At 39.4% G+C, this 26,594-nt stretch overlaps 1 protein-coding gene across 1 annotated transcript in view; it reads right to left on the reverse strand.

Moving 5' to 3' along the window:
* LOC133123520 (relaxin receptor 2-like) overlaps positions 1 to 24,391 on the reverse strand; it is a 50,288-nt gene extending 25,897 nt beyond the window's left edge. Inside the window, exons 1-2 of the mRNA XM_061233991.1 lie at positions 24,005 to 24,391; positions 7,931 to 8,024 (exon numbers count right to left, since the gene is read on the reverse strand). Coding sequence (XP_061089975.1) covers positions 7,931 to 8,024; positions 24,005 to 24,391 — 481 coding nt within the window. The remainder of the gene's footprint in view (positions 1 to 7,930; positions 8,025 to 24,004) is intronic.
* Positions 24,392 to 26,594: the final 2,203 nt, after the last annotated feature.

Here is a 26,594-nt window from a genome sequence, read left to right on the forward strand (position 1 = left end):
CTCTAAAGATGTGCATGAAAATCCCATGAGATCAGCAGTTTCTGAAATATTCAAACCTCCCTGTCTGGCACCAGCAATCATTTAATGGTCAAAGTCACTTAGATCACACTTTTTTCCCATTCTGGCTTTGGTCTGAAAAACACCTGAACACAAACCCAAGCTGGTGTACAGGTCTACCTAATAAAATGGCCACTGAGTGTACATTATCATAATGAATCATTTTAAATTAAAAAATAAATTAAACATTATTATTTATTTTTTACTTACCTGTTTTGTACTAAAGAAAATATATAAAAAGTGCCAACCCAGAGTCATTTACACATTGGTAATCTAACAACTGTTATGGGGATTTTAAAGTGGACGTTGATGTATTGCACCTGTTAGATCTGCACTTAATTTTAATAATAAATTACTGTAGGGCCAGGATCAACTACTGTTTTTTCTTTTTCCAATGTGGAGCTGAATGTCCAATTCTCACATTAATCCTGAATGTCTGAGAGTGCCTGCGACTGCAGCCCTACTCTCGATTTGAGAGATTGTAGACATCAGCAGGTTTGCAATGAGGAGTCAGAGGAGAACCTTTCATTTGTAGCTTTGACATGCTTAGTCCATGCTTAGTCCATGCTTAATAGCTTAGTCCTCCCTCCTGATTTCCCCCACCCCCTTTCTGATATCCTTATCCCTCTTGTCTAAAAAAAAAAAATAATAATTGCACTTATGATGACTATATGTTTAGAACAACACTTCATGTGTATTTTACTAGTTATGGATGTGATGCTTTAACTTGTGGAAGAACCTATGCACTTATAAGTCGCTTTGGATTAAAAGCGTCTGCTAAATGACAAAAATGTAAATGTAAATGTACATGCAGTATACAGGTGCCCACTCAACCTGTGGTGGTCACTATATAGTGGTGAATCACAGACCCCTACCTGACTGAACTCTTGCATACCCTGGGTGACATAATCAGCTATTGTGCGTTGCTCCATGGAGCTGCTAGCCAGTCACCACTGGCACAGGCTGGCTTCGATCTGGGACCACACAGCTCATTGTTGGACCAAAGCGTGGTGCTTTAACTGAATGAGCCACCCAGCACAACTGTTGCTTTTCTGAATATCCCCCCGAAGGATGCAGTTGTGGAATTAGCAATTAGAGAGTGAGGTTTTATGAACCATATAATGTGTGGAGCGATTGTACTGGAATATGGCCATTAAGGGCCATACTACAAGCCGCCCTGGCTGCTCCATGCAACAATAGATCCGATTAGTCCACTGAATTAAGATCAATATCCAAAACCAAGGTACATGTTCACACTCTTGTAGCTTTTTAAGGGTAATGTCGTGTTTTATAGCGGATGCAATCCTACTCCCTGATGTCTCCGAACTACACTGTAATGCCCTGTTAACCACTGATTGTATCAATGAATACATTTGATTGTGTTTATACACATAAACGCCACAGGCTGTTAAAGGTGAAACCTAAATCCATTGATGTTTGGATCAGCTGAACAATCCTGAGATTAATGTCTGATTAGCATGCTGGATTCATGGCTGGGGGTCAGAGGCATTCCACAACACACAGGCCCTCTGTTTACACTGACACCAGAAAGTATATCCTCACAGCCAGAGTTATAAATATGTGTAAATAACTTGCAGACAGTTGCAATCGAGTCAGGGCCTCTGGGATCCTTCAAGGGCAAACTTCATACATCCCATACAGATTACCTGCCAGAGAACTATTCTGGGAGGTACATTGAACCTATAGATTAAATCATTTATCCAGAGGAATGTATAGTAGACATAATGAACAGTAAATGATATCTAGTTATTACGGTTCTCATCTTATTAGTTAGAAAATAGGTGAGGAATCAGGCCAGCTTTAATGTTATCTAGACTTTTCAGATTTTACCTCAATCACAGTTATTTAGGCAAAGTTCCTATGGGCTTCATGATTTAGAGTGAACCCCTTACAGGTTATTACTCACAGCTGAGGGGGTTCTTTGTGTGGGGCTGGTTTTCTGATTCAGCACACAGTTGTGACTCACCATTCAAAGGGGATACCATAGGCTGTTATGGGCTATGCTCTTACAGTTCTCTTTCCCACACAAGAACGGTCCACGCGGGTTGTAAGTGAACAGCCCTGCCTTCTGCAGTCTATCTGGGTAGCTGTGGGTCCAAGAGGTTGAGAGCTTTTCGGCTCCAGTACACAGGTGCCAAACTGGTAGGTTTTCCAGCCAGCGCTCCATAAACCATTAAAACAGGGGAGAGGAAAACAAAATAGAAAAGTCTAGGAGATGACGTACAGTGTCTTGTTGAGACCATGGTAAGATAAAACAATTGGTTTGTTTTGTTGAAAAATGCTAAACATTTTTTCGGAATGTTTTTATGGCTGAAAATGCCTGTTTAAATTATGATAGCTCACTCTGGCTTCAGTATGGTTAGGGAGTGCCAAAATTCAGGTGAACAACCACAAAGTTAAGTGCTAAGCTAATTCAAGAAAATTTATTTGTAGTATCTAACCCTTAAGAATTGCCCCTTTTTCCTTAGTACAAGCTTAAAGACTAGAGAATTGGAAGTTTTTTTGTCACTGATAAGTTGTTTTGTTTTTGAATGGATACAGATGCCACCACAATGCTGGACAAATCTTTCATGCAATTATTAACAAAAATGAGCATTCTGGATTTTTATATCTGGGCAGGTTTCCAAAAATGCCATTTGGAGACTCCAAAGGGCACAATGATATTATGCATCTTATGAAGTGTAAAATACTATAGAAAAAGTCATACTCCCCCTACCTCTCCCTCTCAACATCCCTCTCCCTGCCCTCCCCTCTGGCAGCAGCATCTCCTGAAGATTGTTAGAAAACTACAATAATTACAGTAATAACATCTAGTATACAAATATATTGATTATGGTCCATTGACTGACGTTTTTGTCATATACTGAATCCCTATCAACAAGTCAAAGAAACCCACAATTTCACATGCCATTTATTATTCAAAAGCAGACCTGTTCCACCTTATACTGACTAATAACACATCGATATTTTTAGGCATCAATAACAGTCTCAGTGCACACTGAAAAGTTTAGAGTTTCATTACGCAGGTGAAAAAGAATTCTGCTTGTTTTACACCTCACGTGTTATAAAATAAGGAAACATTGTCACAAAAGCAATGGCCTCTTAAAATAGTTTAAACTGAAACAAATGTGAGTTTTAACACTTTCCAATGGTATATCCTGTGACCATATTGATTGAAAATTTCACTGTGGTAAAAAGGAATGAATGTATGTAAACTCACTCCAGCCCATAGGAAGAAACTGGATATGACAAGCACACATTAATACAAAAATGACTCCTGCACTATAAATGCCATACTGTCCTCCATCCATGAGTTCAAGATCAGGTATGGCTTCAGGATACCATGTACTCTAAACACAGCACACACAGTCAACACAGACAAATTGAATAGAACTATGAACTTTCAATTACTTGATGGAGTCATTTTGTTTCTCATAAAAAATGGCCCTTTTTCAGTCTGTACTTATTCTAATCCATTGCGCCCCCAGTGGCCGTTGGCAGTTTTCCTGATAGTCATAGTAACTTGGCATAGTTATACATTTACTGCAGTAAAAATGAATTGCTTGCCTGTGACATACTGTACAGTAACTGATTGATCCTTGAATGCTTGGTAGTAAAAAAACTGTCATAAAATTGTACACAGCACATCAAAACAGTGGTTGCAAAAAAAACAAAAAACAAAGAAGTGAAGATAGAGTAAGGTTTAATGAACCCCCAAATCGTTTACAATATAATGAGCTGTCAAACACTCACATTTTTGAACCAATCGAGAGGGGGCGATTGATATTGAAATAAAGAAAGAAAAAGAAAGAAAGAAAAATAAAAAGCTCAATGATCATCAACAAGTTGCATGTCTGTCTGTTAGCTTCCTTTTGAGAACATGGCAATTAAAAGATATTGATTAGTGATTATTGTCTCTTGTTTTAACCAGCATCTTTGTAGTCCCTTTGAAATCTCTTCATCTTGTAATCATTAAAGAAAGGTCTTGCTTGCCATAGAGGTTTTAGCCATGTCTTGTTAGGTTTGTGTTCGTTCTGCCTGCTGTCAAACACAGACTGCAGCCACTCACCTTTATTAACCATGACTCAAAAAGTAATTTATTAATTCATCACTCAATAACCTCTTCCCTCCCTCCACAGGTTAGCTTTCCTGATGTTGCTACTCATATACAATAGTTTTGACCAGATCTTAAAAAATATATAATAATAATAATAATAATAATAATAATAATATATTTGTGGCAGATTACTGAGCATCAGCACAAATGGTAACACTCATACAGTAAAGCAAACCCACAGAACTGATCAACAAAACAAAGAATTCCAGCTTGCTCAAATCTATTTCAGCCCACAGCACCTTGTCCTTGTCACCAGCATCATATTTTCCATGCATTATCATTACACCTTTCCCCACTGCTGCCCCACTCTTTTCCCACAGTCCAGAAAGAAAAGGAATCCTGTCCTCACTCCAAACAGTTCTGTTACTTTGTTCATCACCCACACCTGCTACTATGCTGTAATTAATTAATTTGATTATTATGGGATGCAATAAGAGAGAGACCTACCTGCGACTACAGTGAGAACAGCGAGGTGTGTTAGAATGGAGAGAGGAGACATCGCACTGGGTTCCTGATAATCCACACTCTGGGCTGGCAGAAGCACTGCTGAGGCACTGAATCCACATGCTCGCGTTCTCACCAAGCCATGCGCTCGTGCACCAACCAAGCGCACACACGCACACACACACACACACACACACACACACACACACACACATGTACTCTCTCACTGAACACATGCTCACACACACACAAAGCTATATACAGACTTCCATGCATTTGACAGTGAGCTCACATATTTATCATTCTAATCATCACACACAAGCTCAAGCACCAACTGTACACAAACACACACATGCACATATGCACGCACCCATACACAAACACACACACACACACACACACGTTTATATAAGACAAGCACGGCTTTGTTGAATCATTTGTCTCAGAGAGAGAGTGTATGTGGTTCATCAGAAAAATGAAGATGTGGCAAGGGTTGCTCTGAGTAAATGCAGGCATTTGTGTAAGTGTGTGTGGATGTATGCAGGAACACATTCAGGCGCACGCACACACACACACACACACACACACACACACACACACACACAGACACATGCCTGCATTTACTCAGAGCAATCCTTGCCACATTCTCACATCTCCGTTTTTCTGATGAACCACATACACTCTCTCTCTGAGACAAATTATTCAACAAATTCCACTGCTTGCTTGTCTTATATAAACATATTCCACAAGGTCTGGCTTGAATTGCCTCTTCATCCAGAATGTAATGATAACCGTTTGAACAAATATTTGAATTAATACCAATAGTTTCAGACAGTCGAACCAGACAGAGGATATGTTTGGCCATTTGGTTCAGTACTCCACAAGTTTAGATTTTAAACAACAATGCACATGTGCTCAAAGTGGAGATTTGTAGCTTTTATTAAAAGTTAAGTATATAGATTTAGATTTCACTTTGTAGAAATTACAACACTTGTATACACAATCCTCCTATTTCAGGGCACCATGATGCTTGGGACAAATGGCTTCACGGGTCTTTCTGATTAGTCCTGTGTGTCCGCTTAATGCAGGTACTGTATAACAGACCTTTCAATATCTAATCTTTATTCTTGGCTTTTGATTGCCTTTGGACAAATCACAAAGGTTTATGTAGGCCAAGGATTTCCGAATTCTCACAAAAATCCCCAAACACCAGTCCGAAAGCCAGAAACACTCCATAGGTGGCAGCGTGGATGTGTCAGTGATTACCGTTTGCAGAATATTTAATGAACAGAACTACAGAGGCTACACTACAAAATGCAAACCGCTAGTTAGCCGCAAAACAGGATGGGTTACAGGTGGCTAAGGAGTTCATAAAAGAGCACGCAGAGGTTTGGAAAAAGGTATAGCGGACAGATGATTGACTTGTATCAGAGTGATGGCAAGAGCAAAGTGTGGAGGCCAAGTGAAACTGCCCAGGATCCAAAGCGCTCATCTCTGAAACATTTACACTCAGTGAGCACTTTATTTGGTATTTATTAGTCTTATCTGTAGCCTATCCACTTAGGGATTTAATGTGTTGTGTGTTCAGAGATGCTTTTCTACATACCGCTGTTGCATGGTTATTTTTGCGTTACTGTAGCTTTGACCAGTCTGGCCCTTATTAACCTCTCTTATTAACAATGCTCTTGCATGCAGAACTGCTGGTCATTGCATGTTTTTTGTTTTTCGCACCACTCACTGCAAACTCTAGAGACTGTTGTGTGTGGAAAATCCCAGGATATTCAAACCACCCTGTCTACATCAATAGCATTGATTCTGGCAGCTGCAGTGATGGACATAGCTCAAGCACCATTTAACCATGTGATGAAAAGTAGAAGCTTTGATGATCAATGATCAAGCTCAATGCCCACAAAATGTCTCTGTCTTTTTATCCTGCCTTCTCAATGAAATAGGCAGTAAATTTGCATTATAAGGCACAATGTAGGCTTCATTTATAGTCATGATTAGGGGAATAATGAACTTCCACTCATCATGTGTCCTGTTGTGGCTTACATGATACATATTTATAAATAGCTTACTTTGAATAATTGATCAGAAAAAATATTATTTAAGCATGTTGATAAGCAGTCTAGCACCGTTGCCCCAGAAACTTGGCATAATCCATTAGCTATTTAAATAAGCATAACAACGCTGGCTGAATTTGCGTGTTTCTCCATTTGATATAAGAGACTGCCTGTGTCTTCTGTTGCTCTACTATTCTGTTGCTTCTGCTCTACTACTACAACTGTACTGCTAGTACTACTAATACTACTATTACAATAACTACTAATACTACTACTATTGCTACTACTACTACTACTACTACTACGACGATTACTACTATTCTACAAATACTATTACTACTGCTGCCACTACTACTACTACTACTACTACTGCTGCTAATGTTGCCACTACTACTACTACTACTGCTGCTGTTTCTGCTGCTACAGCTACAATTACTGCTGCTACTAATAATAATAATATGCACCCATACATATTTTGCATAATTTTGTAGTTTTAGGCGTAGAGTTATCTTGAAATTGTACGGGTAAGTGCTGATCTTAGATCCTGGAAATGTGTGTCCAGGGGTGACTGAATGGTGCCACCATAGTCCCTGGTCTCAGCGGGTACGGTACGCCTCTCTTTAGGAGAGATGAGCTGACATCCCCCTCACCCGTGGATACGTTGTGACAGGCTTATCTCACCATGGACCACCGCATTAATTTCAGCCGCTGTTCCAGATACACCGCGGCACCCATTCAGAGAGGCCCATTCAGAGAGGCTCATTCAGAGAGGCCCATTCAGAGAGGTCCAGGTTTCACCCATGAGGGTTAAAGAGGATTTTAGTCTCTTATGTCTCAATCATTTGGTACATGGTGCAGATATTTTTTGAATGGCCCAAGGTTCAGTTTTCTGTCTCACAGGTGGTAGGAAGCAACCCTTTTCAACAGCTTTTTATTCACTGATTCACTATGATGCTCTTGATTCTTTGTTAAAGCACTTTGTAAACTTGTGTTTAGAAAAGTGCTATATAACTAAAGTTTTACTTTCCAATTTACTCACATGGAATATGCCTCCCGACCCTCAGAGCAGAAACAATCCAATTTTATGTTCTCAAACATGACACAAGGGATATGAGCAACACCTGTTACCAATTGAGAGAAGATGTTCCGAATTAGGAATGCTCACAAAAGAGTGTCAATCACGTGTCCTATAGCTTTGCCATCCTCTGTCAATTTTCAAAGAACAAACCAGGACGGGCCTCTTCTGGCTTCCATCCAATCAGGGCCTTGTCATAAGCTGCAGCCTGCATGTCATTCAATGCTGCTGCACAAGTCTGCTGCATCTGCGTGATAGGGGTCGAGAACACCCTGCTTACACCACAGTTGACACCATGATGGATTATGCATCTTCCCAATTATGACACAGCACAGTACATTTGTTGCGCTGTAACTGGGGGATACCCTAAATTTACATGAAGTTAAACAGAACATGCCATCCATATTGACGTTCTATTATTGATTTTGCAAGAATGTGTTGTTATTCCACCAAGATCTAGTGCCCACTTCCGATCCCTCCTTTTTTTTTTTTTTTACAAGTGAGAAGTAATGAGGCTGGAAAGTTATTGTGTTAAACTCTATCAATTCTGCCCCCTTGTGGTTGAGTCATTGATGTACCGAATTATTGTTGCGTACATATTTCTATAATAATACAAACTGCCATGCAATAAAACCACAAAACGGTGATGCCAGATTGTTAAAAAGACCCGCAGTTTAGATGCTTATCAGCGTCTTATTTCCAAAGCAGGGCAATAAAACTCCAGCCTTCCCCTTTCCATGCTCATGGTTTACAACCTTTAATTCGCCACAGACTCAGACAATAAAAGGCATATTCTAACAATCCTTGATAGCATTTATCTATGCTAAAATATTATGTTCCAATATAAGAACAAAAATATAGAATTCAGGAGTTGCATGAAAAACATTATATAAAATGTTTTTATTGTATGTCTGACCAACATATTTCCAGTTTGGTAGAAATATAAGTTATTAGATACAGACATCTTTATGGAACCAAATATCCCACCTGGTTATAAAGCTCTTATTGCTACAGAGAGCAGAAAAGTGGGAACAGAAATTGGTGTCAGTGAGGGAACTGTGAACCCATGCCTACCGAAACGGAGAGGCGTTGCTGCTGCGAATGGGATCGAGGGCAGCGGCTGTTGGCAGAAACTAAACACAAAGTTTTCATCACTGCTAATAATAACTTCGAACCCTAGCTACATCTTGCAGTACTCATCAACTTCTTCTGCAACAATGGGAGGATTAATTAGAAGACCTCCAAGCGGTCTAGGAAGGCAACTAAGCAACGAGGAATATCTAGCTAACAAGCTGTATCACAAGCTTGGTTGTGGATACGTCTTCCAATTAATCCTCCTACTGCTGCATGAGAAGTCGGTAAGTACTGCAAGATGTAACAAGGGTTATAGGTTATTATTATAATTATTATTATTAATTATTATTATCCATGTTTGGTTTCTGCCTACAGCCGTTGCTCTTGATCCCATCTGCGGCAGCAAAGGCTCTCCATCTCGGTAACGTTCACAGTTCCCACACTGACACCAATTTCTGTTCCCACTTCTCTGCTCTCTGTTAGCTTCGACTGCCTCGTTCTCCGCTGTCTGTCTCTCTTGCTCACGAAATTGTTCCTCTGTAAATTCCAGTTCAAAGTGGTTGTATTTATTCGTCAAAATTGAAAAGCTCGTCCTCTAACTCGGCTAAGTGTTTGCCCTTATAAATTTTGCCCCATTTTTAAGAAATGGCTACACAGACGGTAATTTTAAAAATCCCTACTCACAGAATGTAACCATTTAATCCAAGTACTCTCAACTGAAACAAGCGTGACAGTGCTCCTTTAAATTATTGAACTGAATCTCTCTGTTACCTCTTGGTTTGCGCAAAATCCTTGAACATGATCGCTTCAAGGATAATGCTTCAATACACATTAATCTCAGGAATAACAGCTTGCTTTTTACTTCATGTTGAACAGTCGTAACGGGTGAATCATCATCCCATTCATAAATGTATCCACCCCGTGGATGCTGCTGACGAATAACAAGCTACAATCTGAGAGCACAAAAACAACACAACACAGAATGCAATCTTATTGTGAATACTTCAGTAATTACAGAATACCAACTAACTATATGCTGGTCATTGTATTCACATTGCAGAATGTTGCAGAAATGGTACTGTAGGATGACATTCATAGAAAATGTATTGTGAACGTATACCATTTTCAACAAGCTGGTGTTGGACCTTATTTCCCTGGTGTTTAAATTATTATTATTGAATCTCTTACTTCATTAAAGCAGGCACAGTTTTCAACAGGTAACTAGTGTGTTGCTGAGAGCTTTTACAAACTGGAATATCACACAGTTCCAATAACTGACTACTACTACTATTGTTCTACACTACTAATGCACCTGATAATAATACTATGCCAGTGAGGTTCTGCGAACTTGACTACTTCAGTAAAAAAATCCGGCTGTATAGAGACATTAAAAAAAGCAGGTAAGCACTCTGGGGGCTGGAAAATAAGCATAATACCGCCATCTTGTGGCTCTCCGAGAAATTTCAACTGACAATGACAATACCATTAGCACTGGTCGAACCTTGCCTTAGTGTCGAATATGTCATTGCATCACGTGGAAGTGCTTCTGCTCGGTGATTCTGAACTTTGAGCATCCGAAAGGTATCCCACCACTAATAAAAACAAAAACCAACCATTTTTATATGAATAGAATTTAAATATGTCTATAGCATATAGAAAAACAGATGTATGGACAGTTGTGAAAGTGAATTATTAGTAATTATGAAGTGCATTAAAAAAACGTGACTGTTACGTCTCCCATGTTATTTCGGCAACACAATGGACCGAAATCAAAACAAAAACCACCAAACCAAAAGAAACATTTCAACTGAATCAAAAAGGGAAAACTATGATTAAGTTGGCAGGATGGTCCAGGCACAAAAAGGCCTGCTAAACTGCTCCAAACCTAAAACACAAAGAAAAAAAATCTATCCGCATCTTGTGAAAAAACAAAAAAGATTGAATCTTCCCTGCTTTGACATAAACTGTGCTCAAACAAAAAAAGAAAATGTCCCTGGCTATCTGCCAACAAACAAACAACAAACACACTGTGTACGCCAACTCACAAAAGAAACAGACAACAACCATTGTATTGTATTCTACAACCTGTAGGAGCCAGCCACAGACACACAGAGACTCCAACACAGGGGAATGTAACAGTGATGCAGTGATTAATCTTGCAGTAGTATAATAATAATATATAAGAAAGGGGGCCGGACTGAACCAGGAAACTACAGGCCTGTCAGTTTAACTTGCATCACATGTAAAATACTAGAATCTATCATTAGAGACACATTTTTGAGGACGCTACCAAGTGTTTTTATGTTAGCTGGGGTTATGTTGTTGTATATTTAGATTTCCTAAAAGCATTTCAAAAGGTACCGCATGACAAACTCATTATCAAAATTAGGAAGGTTTGCACTAGAATTGCACTAACCATTTCAGAGTTGGTTTGGAACTGATTCGGGATACAACACAAAGAGTAGTAATAGGAGGAACCTTATCTGAGCAGGATATTGTGGGAAGTGGAGTCCCTCAGGGTTTCATGCTGGGGCCACTGCTCTTCCTCATTTACATAAATGACCTTGACAGACACATTGATAGTACTTTAGTTAAATGTGCAGATGATACAAAACTAGGAGGTTTTGCTAACTATTTGGAATCTACCAAAGTAGCCTGGGAAGATTTAAACAGCATCCAGAAGTGGGTGGAAACCTGGAAAGTACTCAAGTTGAAAAATACTTAATAATAGTTTATCAAAGCCTTTCAGGTTCTAGTCAAGGTGCGATAGCAGTAAAAAAGGCCAACATACAGATGCTAGAATACATAGCCAAGTGTATTGACTACAAATCAAAGGAAGTTATATTCACCTTATATACAATACTCTTGTTAGAACAAACTTGGAGTAGTGTGTCCACTTCTGGGGATTGCACTACAAGAAAGATATAGAGGCACTGGAAAAGGTTCAGAGAAGGGCAACCAGATGGATTCCATGTAAAATATAATGAGGCTAGATTTAATATGCTTAATCTCTTTAATCTTAATAAAAGGAGATTAATGGGGGATTTGATTGAGGCTTTTAAATTCCTTCAAGGGATTAACAAAGTGAAATACAGGCAATTCTTCAGGGTGAGTTCGGTTAGCAGAACAACAGGGCACAAATGGAAATTGCCAAATGATGAATTCTGTACAGATATTAAGATACTATTTTTTCACTCAGTGAATGGTCACCTGAAATAGCTTGCCAGGTCTTGTAGTGGAGACAGAAACACTGGGGGTTTCAAGACCCTTGATACAGTGCTTGATAATATTTAACTAAGCAGTAGGTACACTTAGTGGTAGGAAAAGGCGAGCATTGCTGAGCTGAATGGCCTGTTCTCGCCATTATGTTGTGTTATATTATGTTATGTTCAGAGGACAAATGCATTGCATTTTTGAATTCAAGAGATGCTCATATCCTCAATTACTTACATGGATAACTGTTTTATATACAATGCATTTATATACAGCTGGACATTTAAGCATAAGCCCCTTAATTATTTATAAAACTAATCCATTCAGTGAAACAAAAGAGGACACTGCATAATGGTTTTCTTCGAGGTCATGACCGTGATCTATATTTAGCTAAACCAAAAATGAAATTATAGGATAAAACAACAGTCCTTTCACATGGTCAATAAGGTCATTATAAGAGGCATATCAGCCTCCAAAGTGTCAAGTGTTGGCCCGGAGAAAAAAATCTATTTTATTGATTTTACCTTCTGTAACACTGGACTGCATGCTGAGGCTTGAGCCCACTGTCCGTTTGGGAAGGAGAAAAGATTAAAGTCCGATTCCTGATCTGTAATTTATATTTCTGTGTACTAGGTGGCGATGTTGCACTGTTTTTAAATTCATAGTTCGCACACATAAGATTTTTTTAATGTGCAGCTCAATAGAACTTTATTTGTTTTGCAAATGGGATTATAAAGGTGATAAAAGTGGTTTTGTCTGCATGCTCAATGCCAGCTCCAAAACACTATCGATGTCTTTGCAGAAAATCGTATGTACTGTAATTGAACAACACTCATGTGCCTTATACAGTATATTATGAATTATTCATGCATGCGTTTTTGACAGCAGGCTCTTTGCACTCTGTGTGATGAGACTGCTTTCCAGTGCTCTCTTGCCCAAACTCCAAGAACTTCAAAAACAAGCCATTTTATTTCTCTGTTTAAACACACACACATACACACACACACACACACATACACACATCTCACCATACATTCACAGAAAGATTCATAAAGAGAAGAGACTCCAAGGCTTTGAATGTGCTGACTGTGTTTCCTCTACTCGTGGTGCAGGAACAAGAGTACAGTGGAAAATACAACAGTCATTTAGTACTGACTCTGGAGCTTCAAAAAGTGTTAAAAACTTTTGTGCATTAGCCATTCATTGTCATAGTATATTCACATTTTCATGTTATGTGCACATGTCATTGAATGAGTGTGGTTGTGGCAACATTTTCAAAGATTTGCCTGTGGCTTGTTCTGTTTCCACTGCTCTTGTTCATTCCTGCTGGGATGAGGCATATAATTAACTTCTCCCTGAGGAAACATGTTATCCCTTTCAGCGCAGACAACATCATTTCATTTGGTGTACTTTTTTTTGTCCTGTCTCTTACGGTTTCTAACACAAACATCTGCACCTGTGGTTTGGGTTTAAGCTGTGTCGAATTTTAACACCTTAAATATGAAAAAAGAGCTGTCTGTTTTCACAATCTGTCATAGCAGACAAATTAATGCCATCTCCCTGACAGTCTGAACCAAGAGAAAACAACAAGCTACTGTTGAAAATGATAAAATTGAAAATGGAAAAATATAAATATAATATAATATGTGGTAAGTAAGCAATATGCCTTAAGTGAAAACCTATTATTTTTTACATTGGCAGAAGGAATTACAAACAAACAGAAACATCATACTGTTTTTATAAAGGGTGTTGTGTGTGTGAGTGTGTGTGTGTGTGTGTGTGTGCCTGTGTGTGTTTGTGTGTGTGTGTGTCCACGCATGTGTGGGCGTGTATGTATGTGTGTGAGAGAGAAAGAGAGCATATTGTTAAAATTGTGAAACTGAAATAGACTTTCCACTTCAATACTGAACGGATGTATTTCTGCTCGGTCCCACATTTTTAATGTACTGCTTTTACGAATCAGGACTTTATTTGATATGTAATATTGATCGCTATGTAATACAGATTGCAACCTTGAAAATGCTTTAGAAAACATAATACAAAATGCTTTTTAATGGAATCCATTTCTTCCTAAAAAGTGTCCAAATTGATATATTTTTATCCTTTCAGATATACTGCCGATTGCTGAATGTTTTGTTTTAAATTATATGAGAAAATAAATATATTTTATTATTAAATGCTCTGCTTTCAACTTTTACAGTGGAATGACTGTTGGTGCCAGATAGACTGGTTTGAATATCTCAGAAACTGCTGATCTTTCATGCACAACAGTTTCTAGAGTTTGCAGATAATGGTGTGAAAATCCATTCAGTGAGCAGCAGTTCTGTGGGTAGAAACGTGTTGTTAATGAAAGAGGTCATAGAAGAATGGCCAGACTGGTTGAGACAGGAAGGTGACAGTAACACAAATAACCACTCATTACAACAGTGTTATGCAGAAGAGCATCTCTGAACACACAATGCATAAAGCCTCTAAGTGGAAAGGCTACAACAGCAGAAGACATAATAAGTCTAAAAAACTAAATCTAATAAATACCTAATAATGTGCTCACTGAGTGTATACTATGAGAGTTTAAGGTTCTACAGTCCTTAAAGTTAAGTCCAGAGAATTACTTTAATCTCAGAAATTAAATTCCTGTTTTCACTTTTTACCTTCTCAGCAGATTGTGTAATTCTTTGCTGTTTCCTTTAATCAGTCAAATGACAATCCTCAGAGATTTTTGTCGACTTGCTTTAGCTGATTACATTGGAACATTGAGTGGAACGTTCTCCTGCCTAATTTTTACCACTGACTTGTTATTTTACAAAATAAAAATTGTAATGCAAACTGAAAATATATATTGGCTTGACTGGCTCTCTAAGGTCTTTTCACAAAGAACCAACATTTTTGAACAATTCAGTCTGAAAGGTCTCAGTGCGTTCTTCTAGGATGTTATTCAAATCCTTTTCACTTTGCTAGAAAGATGACCCCAATCACAAAACCACAACCACAGGATGACCAGTCTCACAACAGATTTAATGGACAGGGCTCCACACATATCCATTAACGACAGCCTGCAGCAGCTTATTAATATTTTACCTGCCCGTGTCGCATCCCTTACGCTGTGTTTTATGTAAGGGTCCCCCGATGTGTCTTAACATGATGTGCTTTTAGTAGAACATAAAGAGCCTTTCTGTAATGGGCCAGAAAGTGCTAATGCAACCTGATAGCCCGTCGGTTGCATCGGATCGAGCCCGATGGCTGCAGAGCGAAAGCAAATATCGAGCTGTGGGACATGGGTAGAGAGAGAGAGAGAGAGAGAGAGAGAGAGAGAGAGCAGCCAAGAGAGAGAGAGCAGCCAAGAGAGACAGAGAGAGAGAGTGACAGAGAGAGAGAGAGCGCGCCAGAGAGAGAGAGAGAAGGAGAGAGAGAGTGCTATAGGCTACAGGTCATTTCCTCCACGTGTTCAACGGGCTGAATAGAACAGCCACATTCATCCGAGCGTTTCTGTAGGAAGCAGGTACAATTCTAATTGTTTCTGTCATAATGCATTGCACACAACACAGTCCACAAAATGAATGCAGTCATTCTATTTCCATACTGTAGGGGCTTGATGGTGTGGCAGAGGCCCCGTATACCAATATACCCTCCATGCACCCTGCATTTCATTACACATGTCACCCCAAAATCAGTCAGCATGCCTGTTGGGGTGCTTGAAGCACTGTGGCTGAGACATGTGTCCCCCAGCATTGCCATTGCTTCTCTTTCTCATTTTCAGAAGCTTCCTCTCTTTTTTCTCTTTATAGCATATACCGTATATATCATATTATCAGGGATGTAGCTGGGGGTGGGGCGTGGGGTTGGAACTTCAACCCCCCAAAAAAAATAAAAATAACAAAAATGTCAGAGACATGTACACTTGTACACTTATACATACGTATACATACACAGAAACGTGTGTACACATACTGTTTTGCATTTGGACATGTTTTGTGTACACATTTTGTTTTGCTTTATTTCTATTCAGTATTATATTTCAGTCTTTAACCAGCTAGGGCATCTGAGTACAATTTGCAGTTACGATGTGGGGAATTAGGCAGTGCGAGGGCTTGTTTGGTCTACTCTAGAGTGCAGAGAAGCTGAAGGAACTACTCTGTGGGAGGACACTGGAGAACCCAAAAGGAAATACTTATAAGACTGGGACCAGGATACACACCACACACTATGGATGCATTTCCAGGCAAAGACTGCTAGAAATAGACTAAATAGCATTTGAATCTAAACCATAACTGCAGTTACAGCAGATACAATTCAGCAGGCACATGCTTATTGCACTAGCCCGTTTGTACGGGTAGCTGTAAAGACGTGTGTGTGTGTGTGTGTGTGTGTATGTGTGCATGCATACGTGCATGCTTGTGTATGTGTGTGCTCATGCATCACTGTAATACTGTTGATATTGTATATTTGCTTATATGTGTGCATGCATGTGTGCATGTGTCTGTGCATGTGTGCATACATGTGTGCGTGTGTGTGCATGCATGTGTGCGTGTATGTGTGTGTGCATATGCATGTATAAATGCATGCTTGTGTGTGTGTGCTCATGCATCACAGCGATACTGTTGATATTGCATATTTGCTTGTGTGTGTATGCATGTGTGTGTGCATGCATGTGTGTGTATGCATGTGTATTTGTGTGTGTGCATGTGTGTGCGTGTGTGTGTGTGTGCATGTATGCACATGGGTTTGTGAGTGTGTGTGTGTGCATCACATGGCCGGCCAGACAGAGTCCACTGACAGAACACCAACTGAGGTCTGGATTTGTCCTGAGTCGTTGTGCATTTGACTTTCTATAGGATATGGGACAGCATTTAGCCTATGAGCACACAGTATAGTACAGTATTGGCAGAGCCACTTGTATCACCTGTTTGACTGATGCAAGTGCATGACGATGATCCATGCTGTTGATAGGCCTGTGTGCCCTTCAGTTCTGTCACACATGTGGACCCTCTGAATCAGGACTTATCTAAAGGTGACACGTTAAAAATGCATGATGCAGTGAAAGGAATGGCCACTTGATGGCAGCAACATGTAAACAATGCTGTTCAGTTGATGAAAATGTACCATTGCAGACAGAAAATATCATCCCAGATGAAAATACAAATAAATAAAGAAAAGATAATAACAATAATAAAAGAAAACAAAAAAGTATGCTAGGATTGATTAGCTGTCTTTAGAAATTAATTTGTAAACACATGGCACCCATGCACAGCCTAATAGACACTTGTACAGCACTGAATTATTTGTTCAGAAGAAAAGCTATGGTCCTCACACTATATCTACACTTATAGATTACTCCCTTGTGCCCATCCCAAGCCCTTTTTCACACCCCCAACATTAATTAATTGTTAAACAAATGCAGATTTAAATTATTTGAAAATCTAAGGTGTTTAAAAAGACATTGAACAAAATAAAATGCATCATATTTGTCAGGATCAGACACCATACAGATGCAGTTTGCAATCCCAGTCGTTGGGATATATGTGAGTCTAATGATTTCAGCTGCAGTAAAATGGTAAACAATGTTTAGCACATCTTTCTCCATTTTGCCTGCCTGCAGGAGCAACCAGCACACTACAGTGAACACTGGGTTTTCCTTGGAGTCACAAACAAGTGTATGAAAATATAAAAGGCATATCCTGTACTGTGCATATATACGTAACACAATAAGACAGAAGGTGGGGGACTTGTACACTGGGATCTAAAACAGTATTATGTAAAGTGAAGCTCTTGGTGGGAGTTACGTAAGGTTCTGAATCTATTTTTATGTATCCCTGCTGACTTCACAATCATATGGAACTTCTCTACACAATCAGAATGTGAATTTAAAAGCTTTATTTCTGTATTACGTAAAAGCTTTTATTCCAGAGAATGTCAAAACACTTGACACGTGCTTTGTGCAAATACATCAATTGTTAGATTGTAGAATACTGTATGTATTGCAATAGTTGTTCTATATTTGGCCTGATGTGAGGACAAAGAAGATTGCCTTAATAGTAAAAAATGCTTTCATGTAATTGTTATTGATGTGTTGAATCAGAATGAATCAGACTTTAGAGAGAAAATTGCTCTCTACAGGTACCTTTCACTGATTGACGGAATAGGTTTAATCTACCTAGGAATGGAGTAAATTGCGTATTGCACAGTTCAAGGGGGCTGGATGCTCAAGGTAAGTAAATTAAGTGGCCATCATTTGAGAAATTAGAAAAGCCGTAATCAGTAAAACAAAGATATGACACATAGACTCACTTAGGTAAAGGATATTATAGTGCACACATGTTTATGTAATTGCTGCACTGATACAGCGTTATTGTGACACTCTGCATCTTGGATTTGATGTGTTATCTTGCTTGAACAATCAATAAAAGATCAGGGCCTATAAACAGCAATGTAATTTTGATCTTTTGATCCATAATTACTGGCATTGTTGGTATTGGTCCAAATGCTGAACTTAAATGGGCGGTATGTCTATTACATATTCAAATGTTCTTTTTCTAAATAAAATAATTGAGTTCTCTACTGAAGTTATTAATATATGAATGTGTATTATTTGTTTATGCTGAAATCCCCAATGCAAAGCATTTAATGTTTTGTTTTATAGCTGTGTGTATGCCAGCAAAGGGGAATTGCATGCAGAGGCAACTTGGGCCAAAATACTCGAAAAGCTTGGATATACCCAAGGGCAAGTTGTGTGTACACATTGATTCTCTGAAAGGCCGGAGGGGTTCTCCTAAATGTAGGCTACTGGGGCATTAGAAGTCCTAAAAAGCGTTTTCATTCTCATTGGCAGGGGAGGCTGCAGACAGAGAGACTCACAGTGAGTGACTCAAGCACTTTCTAGATTTGAACCAATTTTGGGATCGTTCACTGTTAACAGTCGATTCCAGACAAGAAAGAATATTTTCCCTCCAAACAATTCAACAGTTTCAAAAGTAAAGTGTGCCTCTTTTTTCTAGAGTACCCTGAATTCTGACAGTGTCAAGAAAACACTGACTGCAATAGATGGATTAAGTCCAGATGGCTGCTTGTATCCTTGGTCAAGGAACTATTCCTACAACTCCAATGTTGTAGGTTTGAGTCCCAGGTGGTGTATTGCTATTGTATCCGTAAGCAAAGTAATTAACCCCAATGGTAACTATGGTAACTATGCTCTATAAATTGAATTATATGCAAAGAAAAGAAGTTGTAAAGGTTGCTCTGGATAAAAGTACGCCTTATAATCTCCTGTAATGTAATATAATATAATAATATAAAAGCACCAACATAAACATTTGTATATTCATGTGGGGATTTATTCCATATTTCAAGGGATTCTAAAATATGTAAAATCATTTAACAGTAATGTAGCAGCTTTATGAGTTAAAACAATCCTCATTTTGATTAATGTATTCTAATCTACATGGTTCTTAATTCTATTTTGTCCGTGTGCAGCTATTGAGTTTTTTATGCTTGTTTTCCTTTCCAATAATTGTTCAGCGAATTCAATCCTCTATCTCATAGACCATCTGTGCCGATCGATTTCAGACACGTGCATTGAGCAAGACTCCCGCCGGTGTTCCTGTTCACAGAGAGACAGGCCAGGAACAGCAACAGGAGCATAAATCTGGCAGTGGAAGGCAGGACGACGTGATATGGCACAGGCATTTGGTTGCTGTCCAACCTTAAATACTGTTTAAAAGTATAACTGCTTAAACAGATGATGTGGAAAATGAGCCATGCTTCTTCAAAAGGGTAATCCACCTACGTCTAATTTTTTTATATGTATAGTATTTATTATTTGGGAGAGGCCCTGATAGTCAAAATACAGAACAGTGCTATTTATTTTCATTTACATTCAGACTGCGTTGCAAAAACATACATTGGCTTCAGAAATATTCAGTCCCCTTCACTTTTTGCACACTTTATTGAGTTGTAGATTTACTTTTGAATGGTAAATCAATAACCCATAATGTCAAAGTGAAAACATGTTTTAGAGCTTTTTGCAAATCAATTAAAGTAAAAATCAAAAACTGGAATTTCTCATTTACATAAGTATTCAGACCTTTTGCTGTGGCACTCCAAATTGTGGTCAGGCGCACCCTCCTTGCTTTAATTATCCTTGAACTTAGAACTTGATTGGATTCAACCTGTGGCAAATTTAATTGAAAGGCACACACCTGTGCATATAAGGTCCCACAATTCACACTGCACGCCAGGACAAAAACCAAGCCATGAAGTCCAAGAAACTCTCAGTAGACTTTTTGAAATTGATCAATAATTGTGAAAGGGTTGAAGTTTGGAACCACCAGGACTCTTCCTAGACTTGACCATGAACCCAATGCTCACTCTAACAGAGCTTTGGAAGTCCTCTGCGGAGATGGGAGAACCTGCCGGAAGGACGACCATCTCAGCAGCACTCCATCAATCAGGCCTTTATGGTAGAGTGGTTAGACGGAAGCCACTCTTGAGTAAAAGGCATATGGCAGCACAATCCGAGGACTCTGAGTGCATGAGGAAAAAGTTTCTCTAGTCTGATGAGACAAAAATGTAAATGTTTGGACAGAACTCTAGGCACTGCTCATTACATGGCTAACACCATTTCCATGGGGAAGCATGGTGGTGGCAGCATCATGCTATGGTGGGGCTTTCCTGTGCCAGGGACAGGGAGATTGTTTGAGGGAAGTATGAATGCAGCCAAATATAGAGAGGACCTTTAAGAAAAGCTGTTCCAGAGTGCAGGCAACCTCAGACTGGGGCGATGGTTCACCTCTCAACACAATGACCCGAAGCATACAGCCAAGACAACGCTGGAGTGGCTTCGGGACAGGTTTCTGACTGTCCTTGAGTGGCCCAGCCAAAGCCCAGACTTAAACCCCATAGAACATCTGTGGAGAGACCTGAAGATGGCAGTTCACAGACGCTTCCCATCCAATCTGACAGAACTTGAGAGGATCTGCCAGGAAGAATGGGATAAACTGCCCAAATCCAGATGTGCAAAGCATACCAAGAAGACTCAAAGCTGTAATTGCTGCCAAAGGGGCTTCTACAAAGTATTGAATTAAGGGTCTGAATACTTAAATAAATGAGAGATTTCAGTTTTTGATTTTTTTTTAAATGTCCTAAAATTCCTAAAGACATGTTTTCACTTTGTCATTATGGGCTTTTGATTGTAGATTGGTGAGGAAAATGTCCTTTCCATCCATTTAAAATTGTATTTACTACACAACAAAGTGTGCAAAAAGTGAAGGGGTCTGAATGGTTTACGAGGCCACTGTGTCTGAAGTACTTTCTGTATCTTATTAAATGCTGGTAATTGTTAAAAAATACAAATTTGAAACAATTTGGAACGTTGACAACTTGGAACAAAATTAGTTTCTAGCGTGTTTTCCTAACTGTATCATGAAACATTTCTTTTGTTGTTGTGATAACTTACTATGTAAGGTAATTTAACTTGTTGCTGAAACTGATGGTTATATGGTTATGTAAAAGAAGCAAGCCAAAGGACACAGAAGGACTACATGGTGCTCCCTTTCAGTGGGATGCTGGAAAACATGTCCCTGTGTCCACAACACACATACAAATATTTGTCTTTGCACAGAAATCAGCATGATAATTCTTCTAAAAAAATGTCTTTGGAACAGTAGCTGAATGGTCACATCACTATCCATCGTGGAGCAGTGATTATAACGACATCAAGAGCCATAGGGAGCTTTAAACTATATAGCAATTGTCAAGCAATAAGTAGTCAGCTGCTTCGTTCGATGTTGATATCGATAGGTGTAGCTGTCTCAGTCTGTATCTGTGTGTATGTGTATGTGTGCTTGCGTGCGTGTGTGCATGCATGCATTTGTGCATGCATGTGTGTATGCGTGTGCTTGTGTATTCGCGGTTTCAGAGAGCGATGATGATTTGAACACCAAAGCCATCGCAACTCCAGACACGTATGCGAGCATGCAAAAAGGAATTCAAGGGATGGAGGCTGCCTAATCTGCAGTATATAAGGTAAACTCCCCCAGGGAAGCTGGGAAAACAAGTCCCAAGCGAACGGTTGTTTAAGACTATTTTTGGGAAACCCAGATGGTAACCCAGATCTGTCAGCAAGAGAAACCATCCTCTTGTGTCCTCTCCAAGCTACAACTACAGATGAAGAGACGCCCCTACCCCCCCCCCGTTCGCCGCCCCCTTCCCCCCACCACTCCACCCCCCACAGGCCACCCATGCTCGTTTCAATCTTTCCTCCTGGTATTTATGCCTTTCATTTCCTCGCTGCAGGTCCACAGAATATTGATATTTTGGGTTTGGATGAAGGTGAAATGACTGACTTCAGAAAGTTATGGAGGAAATGAATAATGGATTTATAAACCCAACTCTGTAACTGTCAGTAGAGCACGTCTCCAAATTCAGAGGCACAGCTCTCTCTCTCTCCCTCTGTCACTATACGCACATGCACACGCACACACACACACACACACTCACACACACTCTCTCTCACACACACACACACACTTACACACATGCAAATACACACACATGCACATGCATACATAAACACACACACTCGCACACACTCTCACACACACACACACACACACACACAAACCACATCACAGTGGTTTGTATTTTTGTATTTACACTTTTAGATTTACAACCTTGAGTATAAAATGGATTTTGAATTTTCAAGGTAAAATAACTATTACATTGCAGTGTGCTTTTGAAGACATGTCAACAAGAGCATAGCTCTAACTGATGAAAATGCTGTGCTGAGTGCTTATAAATCACATTGCACTGATACTACAAGGCTTTTATATCAATACCATGAATAGAAAACGGTATATATTATCCAGTATATTTCAAAATTAGACTCAACTATAGAAATAAACAGACCTGAGGTTTTATTTAAATATTTACATAATATATTACAAACTATGTTTTTCATTAGAAAGTTAGAAATTATGTTTTTTATAAAAATATAATGGCGAGAACATTTAATCCTATGAAAACTTTGTGCCTTGATGAGGGCATTAATGAAGAGATATGAGTACCCATTTAAAGGGAATTATAAAGCCAAATGCTCATGTATCCTGCTAATTCCTACAGGGACCACTAAAGATTTGCGTGTTTGTGAGACTCACTGGAGCTTGATTCACAGGTAGCATGCACACCAGGGAAATTCATGGGAAATGAGGAGGCAGGTGGCCAAAAGCTGCCGCTTCACTGCAGCTCACCCGGTCCCCAGCTTCCCCCGACCGGGGGCTAACACGTCCAGCTCACCGAGTCAGCCGCTCCTGTAATCACTGCTATTACCTCTGACCTTGGTCTGTTTAGCGGGCCAACCATGTCTCAGAATGCCACAGAAACAAAACAAAAATCTAATGAATGCCTATTCCATGCATCTTTTTCAGCAGCACCATACCAAGGGATATTGAGCTCTATTAATATTTTTTTATTTTTTTATTTTAACATTGACATTATTATTTTAATAAATTACTTTATACACTCAGTACTTAGAACCTCTTGAAACCCGAAACATGTTTTTGTGCGCAGGCTTTGATCAGATTTCCACAGGCGAAGGTCAATACATGGTGAAACAGGGCGATACAAGAATCAAGAGGAGTCCAGAGCAACCTTAGTTCAGTAGAGCAGGCAGGGCAAAGTCACAGGACGAGTGGTGGTCGAAGCCGGGAGGAGGGCAGGAGGACTAGAGAACTGAAGGGCAGGAGACGGGCTCAGAAGGCTGGGTTTGGACGGAGGCAGAACTTAGGACCAGGAACCTGGAAGGCAGGTAAAAGGAGCAGGAGAGAAGAATGTTGGAAAGAACAAGGACACAAGCACGAATGCAGGGCATAAGACAATCTGGCAACAAACAGGTAGGGTTATATACATGATTAACAAAGAGATACCGAGGAACAGGTAATACAATTATACATCAGGGGTCCGGGAGAACATGAAGCTGTCGTCCAGGTATACATACACTAACTTGGATATCATCACCAGGTACTCATAGTGACCGGATTGGGTATTAAAGGTGGCCTTCCACTCATCCCACTCTCGAATCCGCACCAAGTAATAGGCATTGTGAAGGTCTATTTCAGTGAAGATTTTGCAACCTTGTAAGGTAGACAAGGCAGAGGAGATTAGCGGTAGGGGGTAACGGTTCTTTTCTGTAATATCTCGATAGTCAATACATGGGTGCAGCGGCCTGCCTTTCTTGTCCACTAAGAAGAATCCAGTTCCTGTTGGGGATGATGATGGGTGAATGATTCCCAAAGCTAGGGATTCAACAATGTATTTCTTCATGGAATGAAGTCCCATTGTCCCCATATGAGTACTGCAAGATTACTGGAATCACAAAAAAGTGTTAAAATTTGCGTGCAACAAATGCTTCTAATGATAAGAAAACTTGATGAAGTTTATTACCATGTATACTTTAGCTAGCTCTTCTCCCATACACAGCATTCACTGTGACTGACACCATCTTGTTTTCAAACAGTACTGTGGATTGCGCTGCCAGCTAGTGCAATCAAAACTGCGCAATTTTAGTACCACAGTTTTAAGTTAATAGAAATACTGTATAGAGCTCAGGGTTGTCACAATTTAATTTACTTGTATGAGAACGCCTCAGGGGGCTAATTCCGTACTTTTGATTTGATTTCGAAACTGCATTTAGTACTCAGCTGAATTCGTTCTCGTATAAACAATCACTACTGATACTGTAAGAATTCCTGTGAGTGGAGGTTTTTGTTTTAGTACTCAGCTTGTCTCAAAACCATAAAATGAGCTAATCACTAATCAAGGGAAGCTTATTATGCAATTAGTCAATTTGCAAAGGTGCGCAGAAGGTCATTGGAGAAACACGTACATTTAACTACGACACCCATCTTGTTGGGAGAGATTAGATTGGGGGGTTAAGACCGAGAAGCCTACACCAGTGGCTAATAGCTGCTGGTGTGATTAATTAGTCAGAGGATGAGTTTCAACGCTAATAAAAGCCATTAAAATGTGTTTTACTGCTTGCCTCTTGGAACCTACACTGTGGAAATGTGCTCAGCAGGCAGAACTGATGAGCGTAGTAAAGTATGTCCTCTGTGTAAATTATTGCCAGTACAAACCCCATTCCCATTACCAGGTCTGAAATACAAAACTGACTCCCTGTAAAATGTTTATTTATTTGTCTCTTTGACAGACAAAGCTACACGGGAGCCTGAACGACAAAAACAAGCTTTTCAACTGGGTTATTAATAATAAAAATGCATTTGCTGTGGCCAAGCACCCTCGCTTTTAGCTTTTACATTAACTTTAAGTTACATATTAAGAGTGCTGTAGGATGAGGTTTCCCAGACAGTGGGTTCCCTTCTCCCATACATACCAATGGAGGGACTGGACAACTGAACCCAGTCTGAGAAGTAATCAGATATTCAAATGTATAATAGCTGAATAAATCATCTTATGGTACAAATATTCAGTTGTGTGCTGCTTAAAGAACATTATTTATTTAAGTATCAAGTTCATAGATGAATGAGAGGCAGATATTACCCCCTTAAGTGTTTGTGCTGACTGTTAAATGAGGTCAGGAAATGAAGTAAGGATTTATTTTAAGCAGTTCAAGCCAATAATATACATATACTGTATGACTCTTTACTCAGCAAAAAACATTACTGCACAGATATGCAAAATCTTTGTAGAATTTTTTATGATGATGATGATGATGATGATGATGATTATTATTATTATTATTACTATTATTATTATTATTATTATTATTATTTATAATGTTATTAGTAGTAGCATCATTCTTATTATTTTTTCTAATAATATTAATAATAATAAAAATGATAATAGCAGTGTCATGAAGCAGCTGACCTGCAAAATTTTGTTGAAATCTCCCAACAAGCTCTTCGTCCTACCCATTGAGAGGCAGTCAGAAGGAAGCAATCGACTCTGTCACTTGACCCACATGGATTTGGTTATTTGAAACTGACCTCATCAGCTCCAATCAGTTCTGCAGACTTAACTGGCTTCCAAAGAGACCCGGGGAAGCCTTCTGTGTTCTAATACATTACCGGAAAGGGTCACAGACAGTGGTGACAGACACACATGATCTTATACAATCTGTATATAGGGCACATGCTGCATCAGCCTCGTGAAATGTTAGTGTCAGAGGGATTTGGCTCACGGAGCTACTGTCCATTACAGTACCGCACACACCACGCAACTGTTTATCATTTCCAAATGGCCCAATGACTCCAACACTGGTGAAGAGAGATTTAGAATAGTCTGACCTCCCTCCCACTGAAAGCCCCCCGCCCCACCCCATCAAGTGGCAAATTCATTGCATTTTCTTGGACAAGGACTCTTAGACGTTTCATAAATTGGTGGTGACATCATTGGATTTATTCACCCAAAGCACAGCACTTGTCAGCGCTTTGATAAAATGTCACCTGTTCTTTTTTTAACCACTTCTCATTCCCTTGGAGGCAAGCCTAATAAGAACAATTGCGTATTATCTATCTGACTT

Source organism: Conger conger, chromosome 3 (assembly GCF_963514075.1).
Source record: "Conger conger chromosome 3, fConCon1.1, whole genome shotgun sequence".
Classification (NCBI taxonomy): domain Eukaryota; kingdom Metazoa; phylum Chordata; class Actinopteri; order Anguilliformes; family Congridae; genus Conger; species Conger conger.